Below are 19651 nucleotides of genomic sequence, written 5' to 3'. Positions count from 1 at the left end.
CATCCCCTCAGGACAGAGCTGGGGGCTGCGGGGGTCCCTGGCATCCCGAGCACTCCACTGGGACAGAGCTGGGGGCTGTGGGGGTCTTTTTGCGTCGTGAGCCGCCCCCTAGGGATAGAGGTGGGGGCTGTGGGGGTCCTGGGGCGTTGCCGTTCTCTGAGGATAGAAATGGGGGTCTCTGGGGTCCTGTCCCTGCTGTGGGATAGAGTCTGCCTGCTCTGGGGGTTGCTGGGGTCTTGTTGCCCCGTGCAACAGAGCTGGGGTTTGTGGTGTCCTTGGGGTCGTGTTCCCTCCGAGAGGTTAGAGCCGGGGGGGGGGCGTCCCTGTCACTTGCTGGCACAGAGCAGCCCCCCTGCCCTCCTGTGGCACTGCTGCTGAGGTTGCTGGGACCTGCAAGCCGAGCTGAGAAACGCCACTTGCCCCCTTCTCGCTGGGGCCCAGCCGTGGCGTGGGGCAGGGCTGTGGGGCAGTGAGCGGTGTAAGGGGTGAAGCCCTCTCTGACCTCCTGGTCTTTGTGTCTTTCCGCTGCAGGGATCCCATGGAGTGTTCTCAGGAACTACTCCTCCGCCAGCGCCAAGGAGAAGGCGAGGAGGAATGCCATCTGCGAGAGGACAGAGCTGCTGGAAGGTGAGTCGGGGAGGGCTAGGAGAGCTGCAGGGGTTTCCCTTGTTCAGCGTCCGGGAGGTTTTCTAGGAGTCATCCCCTTCTGTGCAGTCATAAAGGAGGTATTTGGGACTGGAAATACTTGTAGCCTGGACAAGGATGTGGGCTTCCCATGGGCTTGAGGGCCTCCCTGAGCAGGTTCTGTCCTGTCCCAAGGACCTGGAGGGCCACAGGGAGCATTGAGTTGCTGGAAAACGCAGGGTGGTCCTAAGGGGTGGCAGAAGAGTCCTTCCAGGGCGTGTGAGGGCCCTGCAGACTGACCTGGAACGTGCTCTGGTTTTGGGCTCTCTGCCCGGATGAGCTGAGGACATGAAGTCTTCGGAGAGAGGCCCAGTGAAGTGACCAGGCAGCAGGGTAGACAAGTGTGAGCGGGTGCTTTTTCCCTTGCAGTGACATTGTTGGGTTCCCCAGGATGCTGGGGTGGGCCACAGCATAGGGGTGGATCCTAGAAAGACAGTGGTCAAAGCAGCCGATTGCTGGGAGGAGGGCTGACCAAGGAGGGAAGAAGTCCTTGCGTGGACCCTCTTTTCCTGAGCGTGTTCCTGGGCACTCCAGAGGCGAGGCCCTGGGGTAGGACACAACCTTCTGCCGTGCCTTGCATCCCTTCACCTCTCCTCGGCTGTGTGTTTCCCGGCAGTGCTGAAAGCTCGAGTGAAGCAGCTCCAAGCCAGTAATGTCCCGGAGGTGACGGTCAACAAAGTGGAGCTGGCCCCGCGGGGGAATGACAAGTACCAGGACCCCCTGCGGAAAGTGGTGGCTCCCGGTGCTGCGGAGGAGCAACCCGCTCCCAGGGGAGGGGATGGGAGCCCAGCCCGGCCCAGCAGCTGGGTCGAGAAGTTGAAGAAGGAGATGTACATCCGGCAGCTGAAGGTGGAGCGGAAGTTATCCATCGCTGCCTCCCAGCTGGCTCAGGAGGGCCAGGCCAAACCAAAGGCCAAGGCCAAACCAAAGGCCAAGGCCAAACCAAAGGCCAAGGCCAAGGCCAAGGCCAAGGCCAAGGCCAAACCAAAGGCAAAGGCCGAACCAAAGGCCAAAGCTAAAGCCAAGAAGAGCCTGAAGAGCCCAAAGGCCCCAAAGAATAAAGTGGCTGCTGCCTGGAGCCAGAGCCACGCTGGCCCTCATGCTGTCTATGCCCACCGCAAGCCGAGGGTGGCAGCAGTGAAGGAGGGTGCAAAGGCGCAGTGGCCTCGGAGGGTGCTCGAGGACAAGGACAGCAGCCAGTACAAGATCCTGCAGCAGACCATCCAGTCCAGCCTCGAATGCTTCCTCTTCTCGCAGCAGCCAGAGGAGGCTGAGAGGTTCCTTCTCTTGTACCACAGCTCCCCTGTGAAGAGAAGGCTTTTGAGTGTCAATGCGTACAACATCGTGATGCGTAGCTGGGCAAGAAAGGTACTGAGCTGCGGGCTGCTGCCCTGGTCTGGCTGTCAGGTTTTCTGGGTGGCCGAGGGGGAGAGGGGGGCTGGCTCAGGAGGAAGAGCCTCACACTTGTAGAAGCAGTAGTCACGGTTTTATCTGTTTGTCACATCTGCCTTCAGCAAGTGTTCAAGGAGGGCTTGGCTTCTGCTGAGAGGGACGGAGCTGATAGGAGGCCACTGAATCAGGCCACTGATCCCTGTGAGGTAGCTTTGAGGGGAGGAAGGGGATGGGGCAGGATGGATGTGGCGAAAATTGAACAGAAGCAGAGGGGCGTGAAGCTGTGATTTGGGGCTGCTGGTGTCTGTGTCCACAGCCCCTTTCCCTTCTCATCCTCAGGGCTGCTTGCAGCGCATCAACCAGCTGTTTTCCATGCTGGAGTCCGTCGGCCTCCGGCCCAGCCTGGACTCCTACGCAGCAGCGCTGGAGTGCATGGGCCGGAACCAGTCGTCCACCAAAGCCGTCTGGAGGTAACGCACTTCACCTGCCGCAGGGTGCCGCCGAGCCCCGGGGCAGCATCTCCACAGCCTGCCGCTTCGCTGCACTGGGAGAACTGGGAGCTTGCTCTGGGGAGGAGATGCGCTGGCCTGGAGTTGGGAAGATCTGCCCCTGCTGCATGCATGTCTAGATGCTCTGACCCACTTTTCGTGGCCAGATTTAGGGGCGGGCAGAGCTCCCACAGTGGGCCCTCCTTGCCACCCCCAGCTGCTAGGGAGTTGAGATCTTGCAGGGAAAGGAGATGTAGGAGGTGAGAACAACCTTGCTTCTGGCCAGAGCTGTGTCTGCTCCCCCCGGAGCTCCCTGGGCTGGGAGCAGCCTCTCTTCAGTCAGGTGCTCCTTGGTTCTGCACCCATCCTGGGCATGTGTCTCCCACTGGCCCCTCAACCACTGCCCAGTAGGAATGGCTCCTCCATTTATTTTTACAGCACCTCTGTGGAGTTTGCCCTTCCTGGTAGGCTCAGCCAAACAGCTGTATTTGCAGGGTGCCAGCTCTCTGGAGGAATGTGATCAGGGGATTCAGACGGATTTTGTGCAGCATAATGGGCAGAATAAGTGTCAGACCCAAAGCAAGGAGTTGGAGGAGCCCTGTGAGATCTCAGCAGGCTGGGTCTAGGGGCAGTGCTTGGGTCTGGTAGCACAGCCAGCTGCCTTGCCAGAGGGAGAAAGCTTTCTGGTGATCTGCTAATGCTGCACAAACACCCTTGAGTGGTTGAGGGATTTATCGCTGGCCTCATGTGTCCCTTGGCTGGCTAACAAGTTCTAGATGCCTCTGAGTGAATGTCTTCCAGTCTGCTGATTTAGAAGTGACTGGCATTGACTTTCCTGCCTGGGTGTGTGGGTGTTGCACCTGTAGGGCTGTCTATAGGCAGATGTTTATAGCACATCTGCACAGATTTGTCAACCCCAAGCCTCACCAGAGCCTGTGTGTGTTTCCCCACAACTGTTTCTGTTTGCTGGTGCTGTGTGTGTGGGTACAAGCTCTCGTTTCCCTTCCTCTCCTAAACGTGCTCTCCCAGTTGGACGTGGCGGCAGCGTGGCCTGGAGTGCTAAGCCTGTGCTGAGAGTGTGCGAGATGGGCGTTGTTTCTCGCTCTGCTCCTAGACTGCAGGTTCCCTTTGAGGGTGTAAGATGGAAGTTGCTTGTTTTAACTGGGCTGCTGTGGGGTAGTTTTTGGGGAGAGTGGCTCTGCAGAGATGTAGAGCTGTTCCTCACTGAAGCTCCTGCCTGTCCCCAAACGTACCAAAATGCAGCTGGGGCGCACGCAGCAGCAGGATTCACAGCGTGTTGCCGTTCTGGCTCAAGGCACTGTTTGTCGCCTCTTGGGCTCTTAATGCTTTCCCAAAGCTGCCAGGGGCTCCCTCCTGCCCATTTTGCTTTCCGTGGCTGATGGGGCCTGGGCTGGGGCCTGGTGGTGCTGCTGTCACCTGGGTCTGCCTGTCCTCCCTCCAGTGTCACCCGGCGCAGGCCAGGCCAGTCAGCAGGTGGTGCTCTGGGCTCTGCTGCGCCCTGGATCCTGCCTCCAGCCCAGCAGAGCCAGGATAATGTGGTCCTGCAGCATCCTTTGTGGGGCTGGGGAGTGGGAGATCTTGGCGTGTGCAGGGGATTCTGGTCCCCGGCAGCGATGGGGGCTGCAGGGAAGAGAGCTGCCTCGCAGGCGCTGCAGCTGCTCCTGGTGCTCAGGCTGTTCCTGCTGCAGCCCTGCGAGCTGTGCTTTTGTGCCCTGGCTCCCAGGCTCAGTGCATGATCGCAGTCCCCCGCCCCTTTGCCCAAGCTGTGACCAGCCCCATGGGTTCCCTTCTGCTGCCTCGGGCTGGAGGGGAGAGCAGGGTTATCTGAGCGTGAAGGAACCTGCATCTTTTTGCTCAGTCTCACAACAGCAGCGGAGCTCAGTCTCCCCACCCAAGTGTGAAGGTGAAAGCCGCCCGCTCAGCAGAGGTGCGGGCTGGAGGGGTGGATAATTGATCGCTGTAACCTGAGGCGGGTGACCTTGTCGGGACGGGCTGTGCTCTGGAGGCAGCTCCCCGGAGAGCTGTCTCCTGGCCGTGTGCAGAGGGCAGGGAGAGCTCCTGTCTTCCCGCAGGACAGCATCCTGCTGCCAGGCTGCCCGACAGTCATGCTCTTGGTGGACTGAGGCACCTGCCTTCCGTGGGTTTCCCAGTTATGCCCATTTCTGCACCATTCTTCCCCCGTCTGGGGCTGGGCAGACATCGGTGAGGTCAGGTACAAGTTGCTGCAAGGCTTTCAGTGGTTGCTGCATGGAGCATGCTTTGAGGAGCATGCAGGAGAAGGGAAAAGGCATCCCAGGGCAAGTGCATGGGGCACATCCCACTCCCTGGAGCTATCAGAGCCTTTCCAACGAGTGTGAGAGGTTGCACCCTCCTGCAGCTGCCCTGGCATGAAGGGTAGCACAGAGGAAAGCTGCTGGGAAGAACCTGGCATGGGGAGGCCCACTAGCCCTCCTGGAACGGCCTGGAGCCATGTATCAGTCTCCTGCCCTGTGCTCAGAGCTAGTTCTTGGTGGGTGCCAGCCCCCAAGCCCTGCTTTGGGAGAGGGTTTTGCTTTTGTGGCTGCCAGGGATTTGGGAGGGGTGGCTCTTTGTCCTGTGGTGTGTCTCATGTGGATCCAGGTGATGCTGTTGAGGGCACAAGTGAGGAAGAAAAAGCCTGATACAGTCAAGGCTCTTGGGTCCTCAGAAGGGGTCACCCCCATCTGTCTTTTCTCCACGCTTAGTCTTCTGTTTAAAAACTTTGTACCCTGCCTCATTATGTGCTGATTTCTGTCCAACATGCACAGTCCCCTGTGAAAGATTAAGCCTATCTTATCTGCCCCTCTTCAGATGTGTGCAGCAGCTGAAGAACGATGGCTTCCACGTGGATGAGCTCTTCCAAAAGTGCCTGTTTGAGGAAGATGAGAAGGAGAAGGTGCTGAGGGCCATCAGGATTGTCCAGCCCAACTACCAGCTGCCCCCTCCACCCAAGCCCCAGACCTGCAAGTCTTCTCTGCTCCAGGACTTCTACTCCAAAGTAAGCCACAGAGCTCAGGGATGTCTCTGCAGCTCAGAGGTGTTGGAGCTGGCCAAATGATGTTGACAGGTGTCCTCAGGTCCAGCCCAAGTCTGTAATATGGGAAGAACTTTTTAGCTCGATCTCTGCTCAATAGCCCACACAATCATCAGGCAGCTCCTTGTTCTGAGGAAGCGAATAGCCGTACCAACAGCCTTACAGAGCAACAGAGAAGCGGAGGGCTGTCAGGGGGGGCTGGAGATGATGGTCATATGCTGGAGGGGGTGCCTGGGGGGATGCTTGGTCATGACACGGGAACATAGCAGTCTCTGGAGACTCCTGTTACTCCAGAGTCCCTGGGGTTTGCCAGCCGGAGACCTCGGACCTCTGGACTCAGAGGTCCCGGAAAGGTGCCTTCAGCAGGGACTCATGCCACGTGCCTCTTGCAGGGAAGCTGGGAGAATGAGCATGTCTTCTCTTCCTCTGGCTTTTGGCACTTAATGTCTCACTCTTCTTGCAGGAGAAGATGGTGCCATACCCCAAGCTGGATTTCACTGTGCAGGAGCTGCAGGAGCGCTTTCAGCAGCAGCTGGAGATGGAGCTGGACAATACTGTAACCATCGAGTCAGTGGAGTCAACCAAACCTCTGACCCCGCAAGCCATTAAAGCGGTAAAGCTCAGGGAGTCTGGGGGCTGCATGTCTGAAGGGAGGGGGGGCAGTTCAGCCCTCAGGACCTGTGGGAGAGATGCAGGGGTTGGTGGCCTAAAGAGGGGGGCAGCTCCCTGCTGACACACTCTCACCACAGCATTGCTGTCTTGCTTCCGTTTCTGTGTAGCGCAAACTGCTGGCCACCCTTCGTTCCCAGTGGCATGACTCCATCCTCCAGGCCCTGCAGAAGTCAAAGCACAGCATGTCCAAGCTCAAGACGGTGTCGGGGTACAACATTCTCTACCCCTACCTGTGCCTGATGCCAGATGAGGAGTATGTGGGCATCATGCTGCAGGTAGGACCCTGCCCTGCCCTCACAGATCTACAGGACCGGGGCCACCCGGACAGCCATAAGGTTGCCACAAAGCACTGATGTCCTGCTTGGGCCAGCAGAATCAGAACACGAGCCTCAAAGTTTGCCCAGGTTATTAGGTGCAGGCTCTGTCTGCTCCCCGTGCTGAGCAGCCAGAGAAGCCCCTGCTCTGTCCTGGCCATGTTTCCTTCCTCATGATCTGCTCAGCATCATGGGAATCGGCATCTTTCTATGCTCACCACACAGGGGCTTTAACTCCCACTTTGTCTCTCTGCTCCGTCTTTCTGTTCCTCCCTCCTTAAGACCCTCTTTGCCTTCCCCTTTCTCAGATCCTCAACACCCTCTCTCCACAAGGAGAATCCCTGGCTGTCTTGGCCAGGGAGCTGGGCTCCAAAATCTACAACAGATACATCACCCAGAGGAAGCTGCGCAGCCGCCAGCTGGAGAAGGTGCAGGAGGTCTATGAGGAATACATCCACCTGCTGGCAAAGGACCGACAGGTAGGTATGCCTGGGAGAGGGGGGTCCTGGGGCCTGCAGGTTACAGAGCAGCAGAGCAGAGATGTGGCAGGGCAGTTTGTCCACCTCCTCACAAGCACAAGGTCCGGGTTCTGGGAATCTGCTGCTGCAGAGGCCACTGGAACCAGTAAGACCCCAGCTAGCGCTTGGCAGGCCCCCTGCCCCGTGGCAACAGGCAGGTCCATTCTGGCATAGCGGTGGGTATTTCTGAGCCTGAGGGTTTTAAATTGGCAGAGTTGATCCCTTGGAGCCAGGCATCCCATGCAGGAGAGCTCTGGGGCTTGAGGAGGGTGTGCTTTGCAGTGCAGGACGGGAAGGGAGAAAGGGGCCAAGGCCGCCGATTTGGGCAGCTCGAGGGCTGGATGAGCAGGTCGTTCGCAGAGCTGTGTGCGTTCGGCATGGTGGGGGAGGCAGACCTGCAGTCTGGGAAGGAGGGTCAGGATGGTGTGGGGACAGGGTGTCGGCACAGGGATGTGGCGAGAGGAAGGGCTTTGCAGCGCCACTGTCCCAGCCTGCAGCAGAAGCGGGTTCTCGCTGTTGGGCTTGCCCCAGCCACGTCAGCAGTCCTTCCCCAAATACCCCTGTCAGGGAGGACTTCATAGGGACACAGAGACAGGAGGATCCTTCTCAGAACCATGTTCCAGGTACATAGGTCCCATCCAGCAAAACCCCTGGGAGCGGTGTGGCTGGCCCCTCCAGCTGACCCGATTTTCTCCTTCTACCTCCCAGCCTGACACGTACTTGCCACGGGAATATTGGGAGAAGCTGGTGGCAGAAGCAGGCTTTGGGCCTTCCCTGAACTTGAAGGACTGCAGCTGGCCGTACATGCTCCTCATGCGCCTGGGCATGCACATGCTGGAACTCCTGGTGCAGGCTGTCAAGGTGCCGAGGAACATCCTCAATCCTCGCCTGGAGCCCAGGCTTATCCCCGTCCTCTACCACGTCTACTCCTTCCACAGCAGCTGGCAGGTGAGCCTTGTCCTGGGGGCTCTGGGGCTGTGCAGGTCACCTCTTCATCGGAGCTGGGCCTTTGCAAGGCCCTTTTCCCTCCCTGCTGCCTTTCCTGCTCAGGGACGCTTAGAGGAGCCTCTGGTTCTGTGCGGACAGTGTCAGTACGTAGCATGATCGCTATGTAATGGCTGATTGACCACATGCTCTTCCAGACTCCAGCCCTAATCCTCTACTGCTGACCTTTACCTCTCTGATTCTCCTCTCAGGTTGGGCTGATAAAGCCCCATCCCATCTTCTCCCAGATTGTGTCAGATGCTGCAGAGACCTTGCTGACCTTTAATTCCTCTGCCATACCTATGCTGTGCCCCCCGGTACCCTGGACCTCCCCCGACTTTGGTGCCTTTGTCCTGAATGACACCAAGTTGATGCGCTTTGTGGTTGGGGCCATCCAGCACCAGCTGCTTCTGGAGCAGTGTCCTCTGGTGAACCTCCACCCCGTGCTGGATGCCCTGAACCAGCTGGGCAACTGCGCCTGGAAGATTAACCAGCCAGTGCTGGATATCATCATCTCCATCTTCAATGACAAAGGCAATGAGAAGCTGGACATCCCACCGCCCATCTCTGAGGCCCCCAGGCCTCCTGCTGCTCCCAGCAATTCCTCTACCTCCAACAAGTCCCAGAAGCACGAGTTGTTGCTGTGCAAGAAGAAGACAGCCGAAATGCACAGCTTGCGCATGGACGCGCTCTATAAGCTCTCCATCGCCAACTACGTCAGGGACAAGGTGTTCTGGTTTCCTCACAACATGGACTTCCGAGGCAGGACTTACCCTTGCCCACCTTATTTCAACCACCTTGGTAACGATGTCACCCGGGCCATCCTGCTTTTTGCAGAGGGAAAGCCACTGGGGCCCAAGGGCCTTGACTGGCTGAAGATCCACCTCATTAACCTCACGGGGTTGAAGAAGAAGAACGCCTTGCAGGAGCGGCTGGAGTACGCCAATGAAATCATGGAGGAGATCCTGGACTCAGCCGACCACCCGCTCACGGTAGGTGGGGAATGGCTGGCAGGGCTCTGCTTTCTCTTGGGGTGGAGTGGTGGGACCCTGAATGGCAGGGGAATAGCGTGGGCTCCAGGAGCCTGCAGCTAGCCCCCGGCGGGTTGGGAGGTTCTCCTTCAGTGACCGAGCCGAAAAGCAGGGAAGTTCCTCTGTGTTTGAGTCCAAATAAGAATTGTCCAAATATGCTAAGCAAAAAAAGGATCAGTGTTGTCTTTCATTTCGGAGGAGACTTAACCATTCCTCTTACTTAGCATAGCTTCTAGAAAGTAAAATAGAATGGAAATCAAATCAATTTTGAAACAGAAACCTTTTGAAAGATAACGCTTTGAGAGGAAAAAGGGAAACAAAGCATTGCAGAGTTTCCTAAATAACACATTTCTATTTGAAAACACGATGAAATATTAGGGAAATGGAGGCATGGTGGGAGGAGGTGCTTGCCCAGTATATGCTGAGAGCACAGGGGCTCCTGCCTGTGCTCTGAGGTGCTACAAGAGCACTGCCCGCTCCTACCAGCGTGTGCTTTTGTTTTCCCAGGGCAGGAAGTGGTGGATGAACACCGACGAACCCTGGCAAGCCTTGGCGTGCTGCATGGAAATCGCCAAAGCCTCGCGGTCCCCAGATCCAGCAGCCTACATCTCCCACTTCCCGGTTCACCAGGTGGGAGCCCAACGGATCCGCATGGCCCGTGTGGCTGAGCGGGGAGAGGAAAACGGGCAGGGCAGAAAGCTCGGGGCAGGGCAGAAGCATGCAGGTCTCCAGTGCTGCATTTACTACGCCATGTGGCCAGGCTTTCTTAAGAATGGGAGTGCAGTCTACAGGCATCTTGGCTTGAGAACTCCAGTAATTTGCTGCTGCATGCAGCCATTAATGAGCCAGTAGAGTTAAGTGCTGCTTTGCTTCCTTTGGCTGGAGCAGAGCCTGTCTGGGCGATCGCTGTCAGCTGCCCACAGGGTGGGAGCCGGGCCAGTCTTAGCTGCTCCAGCCGCGGGATCAGGACTGGAAATCAGCCCGACCCTGGCTGGGTGGGACGTGGCGTGGGTGCATGGCAGCACCTGCCCATCTGAAGTGCTTGGAGCTGTGCTGAGGCTGGAGCAAAAGACGGGAGGTCTGGACCTCTGAAGAAGGGCAGGGCAACAGAGCTGATCTGTCCCCTGCATTCAGTGATGTGGCTGTCATTCACCATGTGCCCTGTACTGCTCAGTCCCAGATGTGCCCATACTCTGAGCGGGGCAAGTGCAATCGTTTGGGTGCTGCTCAGCTCTCTGAAGGCATCTGTCCTTCCCAGCCGGAGAGAGGAGCCAGGCAGCCGCTCCTGTTAGCCAGCACTCAGCCCTTTCTCCCTGCTGCGTCCCAGCAGATCTGCAGCGCTCTCTGCAGCCGCTGCCCAGCCAGCTGTCTGCCTGCACTGATAAATCCCCTTGCTGCATGGGAGACAATGATTAATTGTTTTCTTGGTGAGAGGGGCTTGCTCATTTATCTCATTAGAAGATCAGATGGCCCTAATGAAGTTGGGGGGGAGAACAGGGTGTATTCTGCCAGTAGCGGTGGTCTGGAATATGTATGAGACTGTCTAAACTGATATTGTTATGACAACAAAAGATCAAGAGAGCAGTCGGGGGGGGTGGAGGGTGCCGTTAATGAAATTCAAGCAAGGACTACTTCTGGAGGGCACCCAAGTCTCTTTCTACCTGAGTCATCAGCACTTGGTTAATAGAGGCAGCTCTTCTGCTGCGGCAGGGCTGCCAGAGCCCTGTCAATCATCGGCTCTGCAACTTGCTGCACTGCAGGGTGTGGGGAGGAGGGGGAGAGGAGGGTTGATCCTGCAGGCTCCCTTTGACCAGGCAGAGCCCAAGCACAGGAGGAGCAGGGATGGTCCAAAGCAGCAGCACATCTTCTGTGAGAAACGTTTCTGCTGGTGCTGTTTGGGGAACAGCAGGACCTTCCCACGCCATCATTCAGGTCCTGCCTATCTCATCCAAGCTGATCTTGGTCCCAGGAGGGCTGTCAGGGCAGCTGCTGTGACAGATCAGTCAGCGTGCCTCTGTAACTGCAGCTTTGGGAAAGGCTGGGTCGGAGCTGGTTTCTGTCAGAAGGATGTTTTCATCAGCCGTGGAGCAGAGGCAGCACAGCTAACTGGAGCCTCAGTCAGCTGTGGCTTGCTGAGTGATCTTTTGCCTCGTCCTGCCTCTGATCCTGCTCCTGGGTTTTCTGAGGTTGTTTAGACTGCCGGCTCTTGGGGCTTCTTTTAGCATCACAGACAGATTTGTTGTTTTCCAAATTTTCTGTTTTTCACTGTTTCCACAGAGCTCTGATGTCTGAAAATTCATGGAGGGGACTGTGATGTGAGGTTCTTTTTTTAAACCTCATAGGCAGCAGTAGTTAGTGATGAGACCCAATCAGGAAAACTGGCTAGAAGGAAGATGGAAACCGGTGTGGCCCTGGCCACTGCTGGAAGATCAGCTGCAAACCTGTCCCAAGAGAGGGGGGGAAAAATGGCAATAACCTTCTGAGCCAAGTGTATCTGTGTTGTTGAGTGGGGGCGGATGAGCAGGGCTCCATCCACACGCTAACACCTTGTTTCCACCCTGCTCTCTTCCCACGCGCAGGATGGCTCTTGCAATGGTCTGCAGCACTATGCAGCTCTTGGCCGGGACCTTATTGGCGCCATGTCTGTCAATCTGATGCCCTGCAGTGTCCCCCAGGATGTCTACAGTGTGGTGGCCCAGCAGGTGAGGCATAGCGGAGACACGGGGAGGTGTCCTCTTGGACCTGCCTCCCCTCCTTGCCAGTGTGTTGCAAGGGTCACTCCAGCTCCCAAGGAGAAAGGTCGAGGTAGGACCAGCATACAGAGGGCTGGGAAAGCATGAGCTGGTCACAGGCAGAGAGTCTCTCCCTCCCCAAATGGGAACCACTGCAGCAGCTGCAGTGGGGATCTGGCTGGAGATCTGTCCTGACGGAGGTACCTATGAGAAATCCACTGGGATTTCTGTTGTCCTCACTTGTCCTGAATGAAGTCTAGGAGAAGTAGCGTACAGAGGTGGAAGAGATCAAAGAGCGTTCCTCATCTCTTGATCACAGCTGGCTGGCCCGCAGGTTATGGGATTTTCTTCGTTTGAGCTGGGTAGGAGGGAGGGGGGAGAGATTCAGCCTTTGGCACTGCTGCTAAGTCTTCAGTTTTCTTGGCAAGACATGATGTGAAGTGTGCTGAGATCTACCAGACTCACTCAACTGGCATCGAACCCCTGGCTCTCCCTTCTAGGTCTCGACATGTTTTATCCAGGCAGCACTGCAGCAGCAGGTGGATGGTGCATGGTTTGCTCGGAGTTATCACTGGGGGTGGCAGAGGTGGGAGAACCTGAGTCCTGAGCCACAGTCCTAGTGCCGTGTCCTTGTGATGTCCAGCACCACCCAGCTGCCAAGTGACACTGCTCTGCTGAGGCAGCAATGGAAGGCTCTGGGCCCTGCAGGCACGGCAATCTGTGAGATGTGGATGCCTCTTGATCCCTTCAGCAGATGATCTCTGCTAACCAGGGCTGGTGAAGATGGGCTGCAGGGTTTCTGATGGGAGTTCAGGCCAGGCAGCGCATAGCTGGGAGGGTCTCATGTGGCCCCCCTGACTCTCCCCCAGCCATGAAGGGGACTTGGGCCAGCATGGCTGACCTCCCGGGGCGCTCTCCTCCTCAGGTGGAGGAGTTTCGGAAGAGGGATGCTGAACAGGGAGTGAAGATTGCCCAGGTGCTGCAAGGCTTTGTCAGCCGCAAGGTGGTGAAGCAGACGGTGATGACAGTGGTGTACGGTGTCACACGCTACGGCGGGCGGCTGCAGATGGAGAAGCGCCTCAAGGAGATTGATGAGTTCCCTGAGGTAGCATGCCTGCCCTGGCCTCCCCCAGCAGTGTTTTGCTCAGCTCTCAGTCCCTGCTGGGAGATGTACCTGCACTGCCTTTAACTGTGGGTTTCCTTCCTGCCTTGCTCTCTCCTTACCCCCCCAAATCTCAGCTAGCAGAGGGACGTGCAGGACTGGCCCCCCCCATGCCTGTGCCAGGCTTGTCCAGCCTGCAGGAGAGCTGTCTGCCAGCACTTGTGGGTGGGGAGGGATTCTTCAGGTGGGGCTGCTCCTCATCCTTCCCGGGCCCAGCTTGGTGGCATGACAGCCTCAGCTGGTGTTTTAGATGCAAAACAAGGTTTGTGCCTTTGCTCTTCCCTCTGGAAGTGGCCCTTGACTTTAGCAGAGCTCTTGGAGGCTTGCACCTCCTGGTGCCTGTTTCTTGTTCTGTGACCCCACCGTGAGACAGTCCTTGCTGAGTGGGTGATTTGCCGTGGCATGTTGGTGTGGGGAGTGTTTTTGCCGTGTGTTACGTTCCTGGGGCAGATGAGGCAGCAAGAGCCTCCTGTTCGTCCAGGGACGTTACACAGAGATGAGCCTGTCCTCAGACAAGGAGCCATCTGAAATGCTGATGTCAGCCTCCCTCCATCACAACCCACAGCCATCTGCAACAGCTCAAGACTTAGCACAGTCTGTGATGGAGGCAATTTTGAGGCACTGGAGAGCAGGGAGATGCTCTTTTAGCTTACCCTAGGTCCCATCCCTTTGCTTAGCATCTTTTGCTGCCCCTTTGCCTGACCCCTCGCTCTGCCTTTGGTCTGTGCAGGAATACTTGTGGGAAGCATCTCACTACCTCGTAAAGCAGGTGTTCAATGGCATCAAGGAGATGTTCTCAGCAACTCGAGATATCCAGGTAAGGTGCCTGTTTCCTCTTATCTCTCTCTGCCTTTTCTTCTCTGGACCACCCATACATAGACCAGGAGATGCTCCATGGGGAGAGATGGTTCCTCTGGGTCCTGGCCAACAGAGGGTCCTCCTGTCCCAGCCCAGAGGTGTGGGATTATGCCTGCTGCAGGGCCAAACTCCCCCGTAAGAGCTGGACTGTCACAGTTGGTGGCAGGAGTCGGGCTCACCTGTGCTGGGAGGGGATGGGGTCTCCCAGCTGCCCATACTAACTCCAGCTGCTTTCTTCCCCACTTCCCTCTAAAGAACTGGCTGACGGAGAGTGCCAAGCTCATTGCCCAGTCGGGACGGACAGTGGAATGGGTCACACCACTGGGTCTACCCATCGTGCAGCCCTACTATCGCTCCAGGTCCACTGTGGTGAGTATCTGATGTGCGGTGTGCCCCCTCCCTCTGCCATGGTGGGGAGCAGGGCAGAGGGGCTTCAGGGCAGCAAGCTAAAGCCCGGCAGGTTGGTATCACCTGCGGGTGAGCCTGCAGAGCAGGTAGGATTTGTGTGTGCAGGCACATCCTCCCTGCAGAGACTGGAGTGTGTGGGTGGGCTGGTGAGGAAGCTCTGCTGCTCCCGTCCCACTCAGGCAGCTGGGGCACGGGCCCGTTCCCCGCACCAAGGAGCCTTCCTCAGGGCTCGCGTGATTCAGTCTTGCTGCTTTCGCCTCCCACGCGCTGCTGCACTGACTCACGTCTCCCCAGCCTGTCTCATCCTCACAGCTGCTCACCTCCAGGGGCCCTTCTTTTAGCCCTTGCAGGGGTGAATCAGTCTATCACTGGGAAGGGGTGAAGGGTGCCTGCCAGCATTCTCAGGAGGGGAAACAGGCACGGTGTCACTGAGGAGTGACAGCTGCCATGGTGACTGGGATGCCCTGGCAAGGTCCCTGCCCAGGCCCCTTGTTGCAGCCAGGGACATTTCCCGCAGGGCAGAGTAGTTCGTGGTCGGTGCAATTGCTTCTCCAGAAGTACGGGGCAGTGCTGAGCACCTTGTGCGGGCTGGGCAGTGCAGTGTGACAGCTGATCCCCTTTTTCTTTCCCTGCAGCTGAATTGCAGCATGCAGAACTTGAGTGTGAAAACCTCCAACGGCAACCAGTAAGTATGAAACCACCGTCTTTACTGAGCTCTTGCTGTCCCCAGCCTGTGCTTTGGGGACAAAACCTTCCCACCAGTGGAACCTGCCAATGAGTGCCAAAGCTCCTGGTATCCCTCTGAGCTGCAGAAAGCCAGCCAGAGGAGCGGGGCTCTGTGCTTCAGCAAGGGCCTTGGGGCCCTCCAGGGCTGCCCCCATCAATCCCAGGTCTTGGCTGGCTCTGGCTGTGCTGGTGCTCTCATCTTTGGCCCTGGAAGTGCCCCAGCTCCTCCCGTCTCCCACTCTGTGCTGCAGGAAGCCTGATACAGTGAAGCAGAAGAACGCCTTCCCACCCAACTTCATCCACTCCCTGGACTCCACGCACATGATGCTCACGGCTCTGCACTGCCTCAGGTAGGGAGCAGGCAGCTGGGGCTCTTCCCTGGCTCCAGGACTCGGTCTCTGCTGGGAGAGCGTCACCAGGGCAAGGCGTGTGATGTGGGAAAGAGGTTTCCCTGGTGGGTAGGTGTTTGGGGTTTCTGGCAGAGAAGGGTTGAGAGGAGGCAGCAGGGCAGGGACAGGGAGATCACGGGGTTAGCCGTCTCTCTGAAGATCTGCAGGCTCTTTCCAGGGGGTCCCCCTCCTTGCGTGGTCCCTGTTTATGTCCCAGCACGAGAGTCTACATGGGGTAGGGGACATCACAGAGAGGGACCTCTCAGCACTACTTCATGGCACCTTCTGCTGCTTCCCAGGCAGGGTCTGACCTTCGTCTCAGTCCATGATTGCTACTGGACTCACGCGCTCACTGTGGATGTCATGAACCAGGTAAAAGTGTCCTCCCGGGTCCCTTGTGAGCAGGGATCTTGCTGATCTGTCCTCTGGGCACTTGCCAGCCCTTGCCTCCCCTGGGCTTTGCTCCATAGTCTGATTTATTTACCCAGGCAAGGTGAACCTGGGGTGCTTGCTGGTGGCTGCAGCTGAATCTCTGGTGCCATAGCCCCATCTCCTCCCACCCTTCAAGGAGGGTGTGAGGGAGAATCTGTGCCTGTAAATCAGTGCTAAACACAGTGCCTAGCAGAGTCAGTGCCTCTGTCCTACCCTGGGCTCTTTCCCCTGGAGTGCTGCGAGGGCTGTTGTACAGTAGATTGATAAACGGGGGTCAGCCTCTGCTTCCCACCTCCCCAGGCTGATTCCCTTCACCCTTGTTCGGCAGCCCCCCCTTCCCACTCTTGCCCGCTGCCTTCCCTGCCCCTCACCTCTGACCTGTCTTGGCTGAGAAGCACTGAGGGGAAGGAGGGGAAAACACCTGTTAACCTGCGACTCACCGTTGCTCCCTGGATCAGATCTGTCGGCAGCAATTTGTGGCTCTGCACAGCGAGAAGATCCTGCAGGATCTGTCCGAGTTCATGCTGGAGAAGTACTGCAGGTATTCCTTGCCTGTTGGCGAACCCTCACCACTCTCCTTACCCACACCGATTCCCTCTCCTGGGGGTGGTTGTGCCCAGATGTTCACGGGTTGTGTCATCTGCCTGGGGGTTGCTCTGGAGGGAAGTTGTGCTTCCTTCTTGTCTAAGGCAATTTGGGCATCAGTCCTTGGTGTGAAAAACAAGGTGTCAGCATCTTTTTGCTGCAGAACTGAGGTAGGGTTTGGTGCTTGAATCCCTCAGTGGGCCTGGGGCGGGCCATAATGCCTGTGCCTGGCGTTCCCCCCTGTGAATGAGGCAGTAAGGAGCAGTGAAGACACACGTTGGGTCGGCCCAGTGTGTGGCCCTCAGTTACCACCGCAGAGCCAGACAGACGGCACAGACCGACCCAATCCTGGGCAGGGTCTGTAGACGCCTCGGCACCTGCCTAGGGCTGCTGTGGCAGGGGCTGAGCTCCTGCTGCAGGGTGTGTAATGTGTTTTGGAAGAGCTGAATCCTGTTGTCGGGGGCCTGCCCTGGGGAGCAGAGGAGAGTGCACCTTCTCCCAGAGCTCCCATGTTGATTTGCTTTCCTTCTGGTTCATCCAGCCCCGGCAGAGAGACTAGAGCCCTCTGGCAGAAGAAACTGATGGAGCAGCTGTCAAATGTCCCCAAGACAGGTAGGAGCACAGGACAGGAACTGCAAAGCTCAGGAGCAGTTTGGAGACACGGGGAATGAGATGGGGAGGGGCTGCCAAAATCACTGTGCTCATGTGGTGTCTGAAGCTGGACATAGCGAGGGTCTGGCCAGCCGTGCTAAAGCTGTCCCCTAAGGTCGGGTTTTCCTGCCTGTGCTGGACTGCAGAGCCATGGGGCAGTGCCTTAAGATGTTCCCCTGTAGCATCCCTGTGAGCGGTCCCTGCCTTCCCTGGAGCTGAGCCCCTGGGATTTTCCCCAGGTTGACCTAGCTCATCCCGACCTGTCTTGTTGTTCCTCTCCCATCTGTTTCCAACCACGAGGCATTTGCCTGGAGATGGGATGGAGGCACTCAGCATGGTAATCGCCAGGATCTAGATGATATACATGCAATGGGATTAAAGCAATTAGTTTAACTCCTCCTAATCTCTCAGCCCTGCCTCTGCCAGATCATCTGGCTAACCTTTGTTCTGTCTTTGCAAAACGGAGCAGGCCGGCGGAGCGCTGACCCGTGCTGTTGAGCAGCCACCGTGGTCAGCCCCAGAGGCAGCGGGATCCAGTGGCAGGGATGGTTCATACCCTGAGGGCACGTGCTCCTCTCTTCCTTCCCTGCCTTGCTGCTGTTGACACTCTTCTGTCTTGCTTTTCTACCACTGTCCTAGATAAATTTGGAGGGACATCAGTTCCTGGAAGACCTCTAAGATCCCTGCTGTCTTGACCTACCCTGCAGCAGGGCTGAGCTGAAGTAGTTTTCTGCAGGAAGCTGAAGCGGGGCTCGAGGCAGCTTTTCTCCCAGTTGCCCCATCTCTGCTCTACTCTGACCTCTCCTCTCCCTTGCTTCTGCCAGGCAAATTCAACCTGAAGAAGGTGATGGATTCCACCTATTTCTTCAGCTGAGCCCCGGCAGCCAGCGGGGCCCCGGACTACCTCTGGACTGCCGGCTGCCTCAGAGGCTGCGGTAGGCACTGGCCTGCGAGGCCCCTCTGTCCTGCATCTCATGGGGAAAGTGGGTACAGCTGCCAGCCCAGCAAAACCTACCTGCCCAACGCCGAGATGCTGGGGCAAACTGGGACTCCTCGAGGAGCGCGGGAGCAGCCACGAGGGGCTGGTGGGGGACAGGGTGTCTGCACTGTTTGCTGTTACTGCCTGCATCCCAGGCAAGGGGAGAGGGCATCGAGCCCTGGGGAGGGCTGCATCTCTCTGGTGTGGGGTCAAAGGGGTGATGGTAGATGGGGCTGGCTCCTCTCAGTCCTCACCCTGGCCCAATGTGCCTGCCTGTACTGCGAGCTCCAGAGCTTGCCTGGCTAGCATCTGTCCTGGGCTACCATCCCTCTCCATTCCTCTCCACCAGCAGGGCTCAGACCTCCTGGAGCGTTAGGCCCCTGCCTGGAGGGGCAGGCAGCCGGCCGTGGCCGCAGCAGGAGCCTCCTGCCCTCTTCTGCCCTGCTCTCGGCTGCAGGGTGGGTGCTAGTCTCCATGCCCTGCTCCAGCTGCTGGGCACTATCACCGCTCTTGCTGTAGCACAGCCTCTGCGGCTCCTGGCTCTCATTTCCAGGGATCGGTTTAAATTCTGCTTACTGGGTCTGAGGCAGGGAAAACCACTAACACAGGGGTGGAGGTGTACAGTACTGTAAATAAAATAGGTTTTTTTGAAATACTAGATGGAAACTGTATCCTTCTCTGCATCTTTGCCTGAAGTCTGCGGGGTGCCTGGGCTCTCCCCTCCTTGTGCTGGGGAGGTGGGACTGATGTCTCCCCAGGCTGCCACTGTTCTGCTGACTGGTTGGGCTTCAGTTATCCACAGCAGTGTCACATTCTGGAAATGCTTTTGTAGCATAAAGAGAGACAAAACTTTTCCCACAGCACAGACTGGCTGGCGCAGCTGCAGTGGGAGCAGGGCTCTTGCAGGGGCTGGCTGCCTCCACTTGGCCCTTGTGTTTCTAGCCAGGAGCCTCCTGTCTCACAGACTGTGGCTCTTCCACAGTCTGTGGGGCTGCGTGTTTGTGTCCCAGCTCCTGCAGCAGTTGATGTTTGGAAACCTTGCAGCTGGAGCTCAGTGCTTGGCTTCAGTTCACAGCCTACTCCCAACTCCTTCCCCACTGCAGCCCTGTGGTGTCCAGCTGACACTGGACAGGGGGGCACAGCCCTGCCAGCAAGGGGAAAGGTGCTGGGAGGAGGCTTTTTGCCTTGTCATTTTTCTGGCAGGGAAGCAGCTCTTCAAAGGATAAAGCTACCTCCTCCAGCCTAGCCTGGGGCTGTGCCCGGTGGCAGGGCTCCCAGGTCTGGGCGAGGGGAGCGGGAACAGCCGGAGCCACGGCAGGGAGGGATGGTTGTGAAGGAGAAGCAGAGACGGAGTCGTGTGTAGCTCTGTCAGTTGCTGACGTTTATTGCACAGGATGGGCTGGATGGAAAGGTGGATGCTTGGAGCGGGGCCCTGTCCTGCCGGCTGCACAGCTACAGGGCATTGGGCCGGCGCGTGGCCCCTCGCTCGCAGTCGCTGCATACATTCAACGTGGAAGGCTCCAGAGTGCTAGGCAGAGAGGCGTGTGTGTGTGTGTGTGTGCACCCACGCCCC

At 57.6% G+C, this 19651-nt stretch overlaps 1 protein-coding gene across 1 annotated transcript in view; it reads left to right on the top strand.

Moving 5' to 3' along the window:
• POLRMT (polymerase (RNA) mitochondrial (DNA directed)) overlaps positions 1–18734 on the top strand; it is a 22791-nt gene extending 4057 nt beyond the window's left edge. The window contains exons 2-21 of the mRNA XM_009331848.1: positions 532–627; positions 1301–2052; positions 2416–2546; positions 5415–5601; positions 6101–6250; positions 6417–6584; positions 6932–7102; positions 7850–8089; positions 8338–9117; positions 9664–9786; positions 11736–11858; positions 12814–12993; positions 13781–13867; positions 14164–14277; positions 14952–15001; positions 15294–15392; positions 15731–15803; positions 16322–16404; positions 16990–17060; positions 17924–18734. Of these exons, the coding sequence (XP_009330123.1) occupies positions 532–627; positions 1301–2052; positions 2416–2546; positions 5415–5601; positions 6101–6250; positions 6417–6584; positions 6932–7102; positions 7850–8089; positions 8338–9117; positions 9664–9786; positions 11736–11858; positions 12814–12993; positions 13781–13867; positions 14164–14277; positions 14952–15001; positions 15294–15392; positions 15731–15803; positions 16322–16404; positions 16990–17060; positions 17924–17973 (3728 nt within the window). The 3' untranslated portion in view covers positions 17974–18734. The remainder of the gene's footprint in view (positions 1–531; positions 628–1300; positions 2053–2415; positions 2547–5414; positions 5602–6100; positions 6251–6416; positions 6585–6931; positions 7103–7849; positions 8090–8337; positions 9118–9663; positions 9787–11735; positions 11859–12813; positions 12994–13780; positions 13868–14163; positions 14278–14951; positions 15002–15293; positions 15393–15730; positions 15804–16321; positions 16405–16989; positions 17061–17923) is intronic.
• Positions 18735–19651: the final 917 nt, after the last annotated feature.

The sequence above is a fragment of the Pygoscelis adeliae genome, unplaced genomic scaffold, assembly GCF_000699105.1.
Source record: "Pygoscelis adeliae isolate BGI_AS28 unplaced genomic scaffold, ASM69910v1 Scaffold239, whole genome shotgun sequence".
Classification (NCBI taxonomy): domain Eukaryota; kingdom Metazoa; phylum Chordata; class Aves; order Sphenisciformes; family Spheniscidae; genus Pygoscelis; species Pygoscelis adeliae.
The sequence above is the reverse complement of the archived record's forward strand: the minus strand, read 5'-3'. Positions and strand labels throughout refer to the sequence as shown.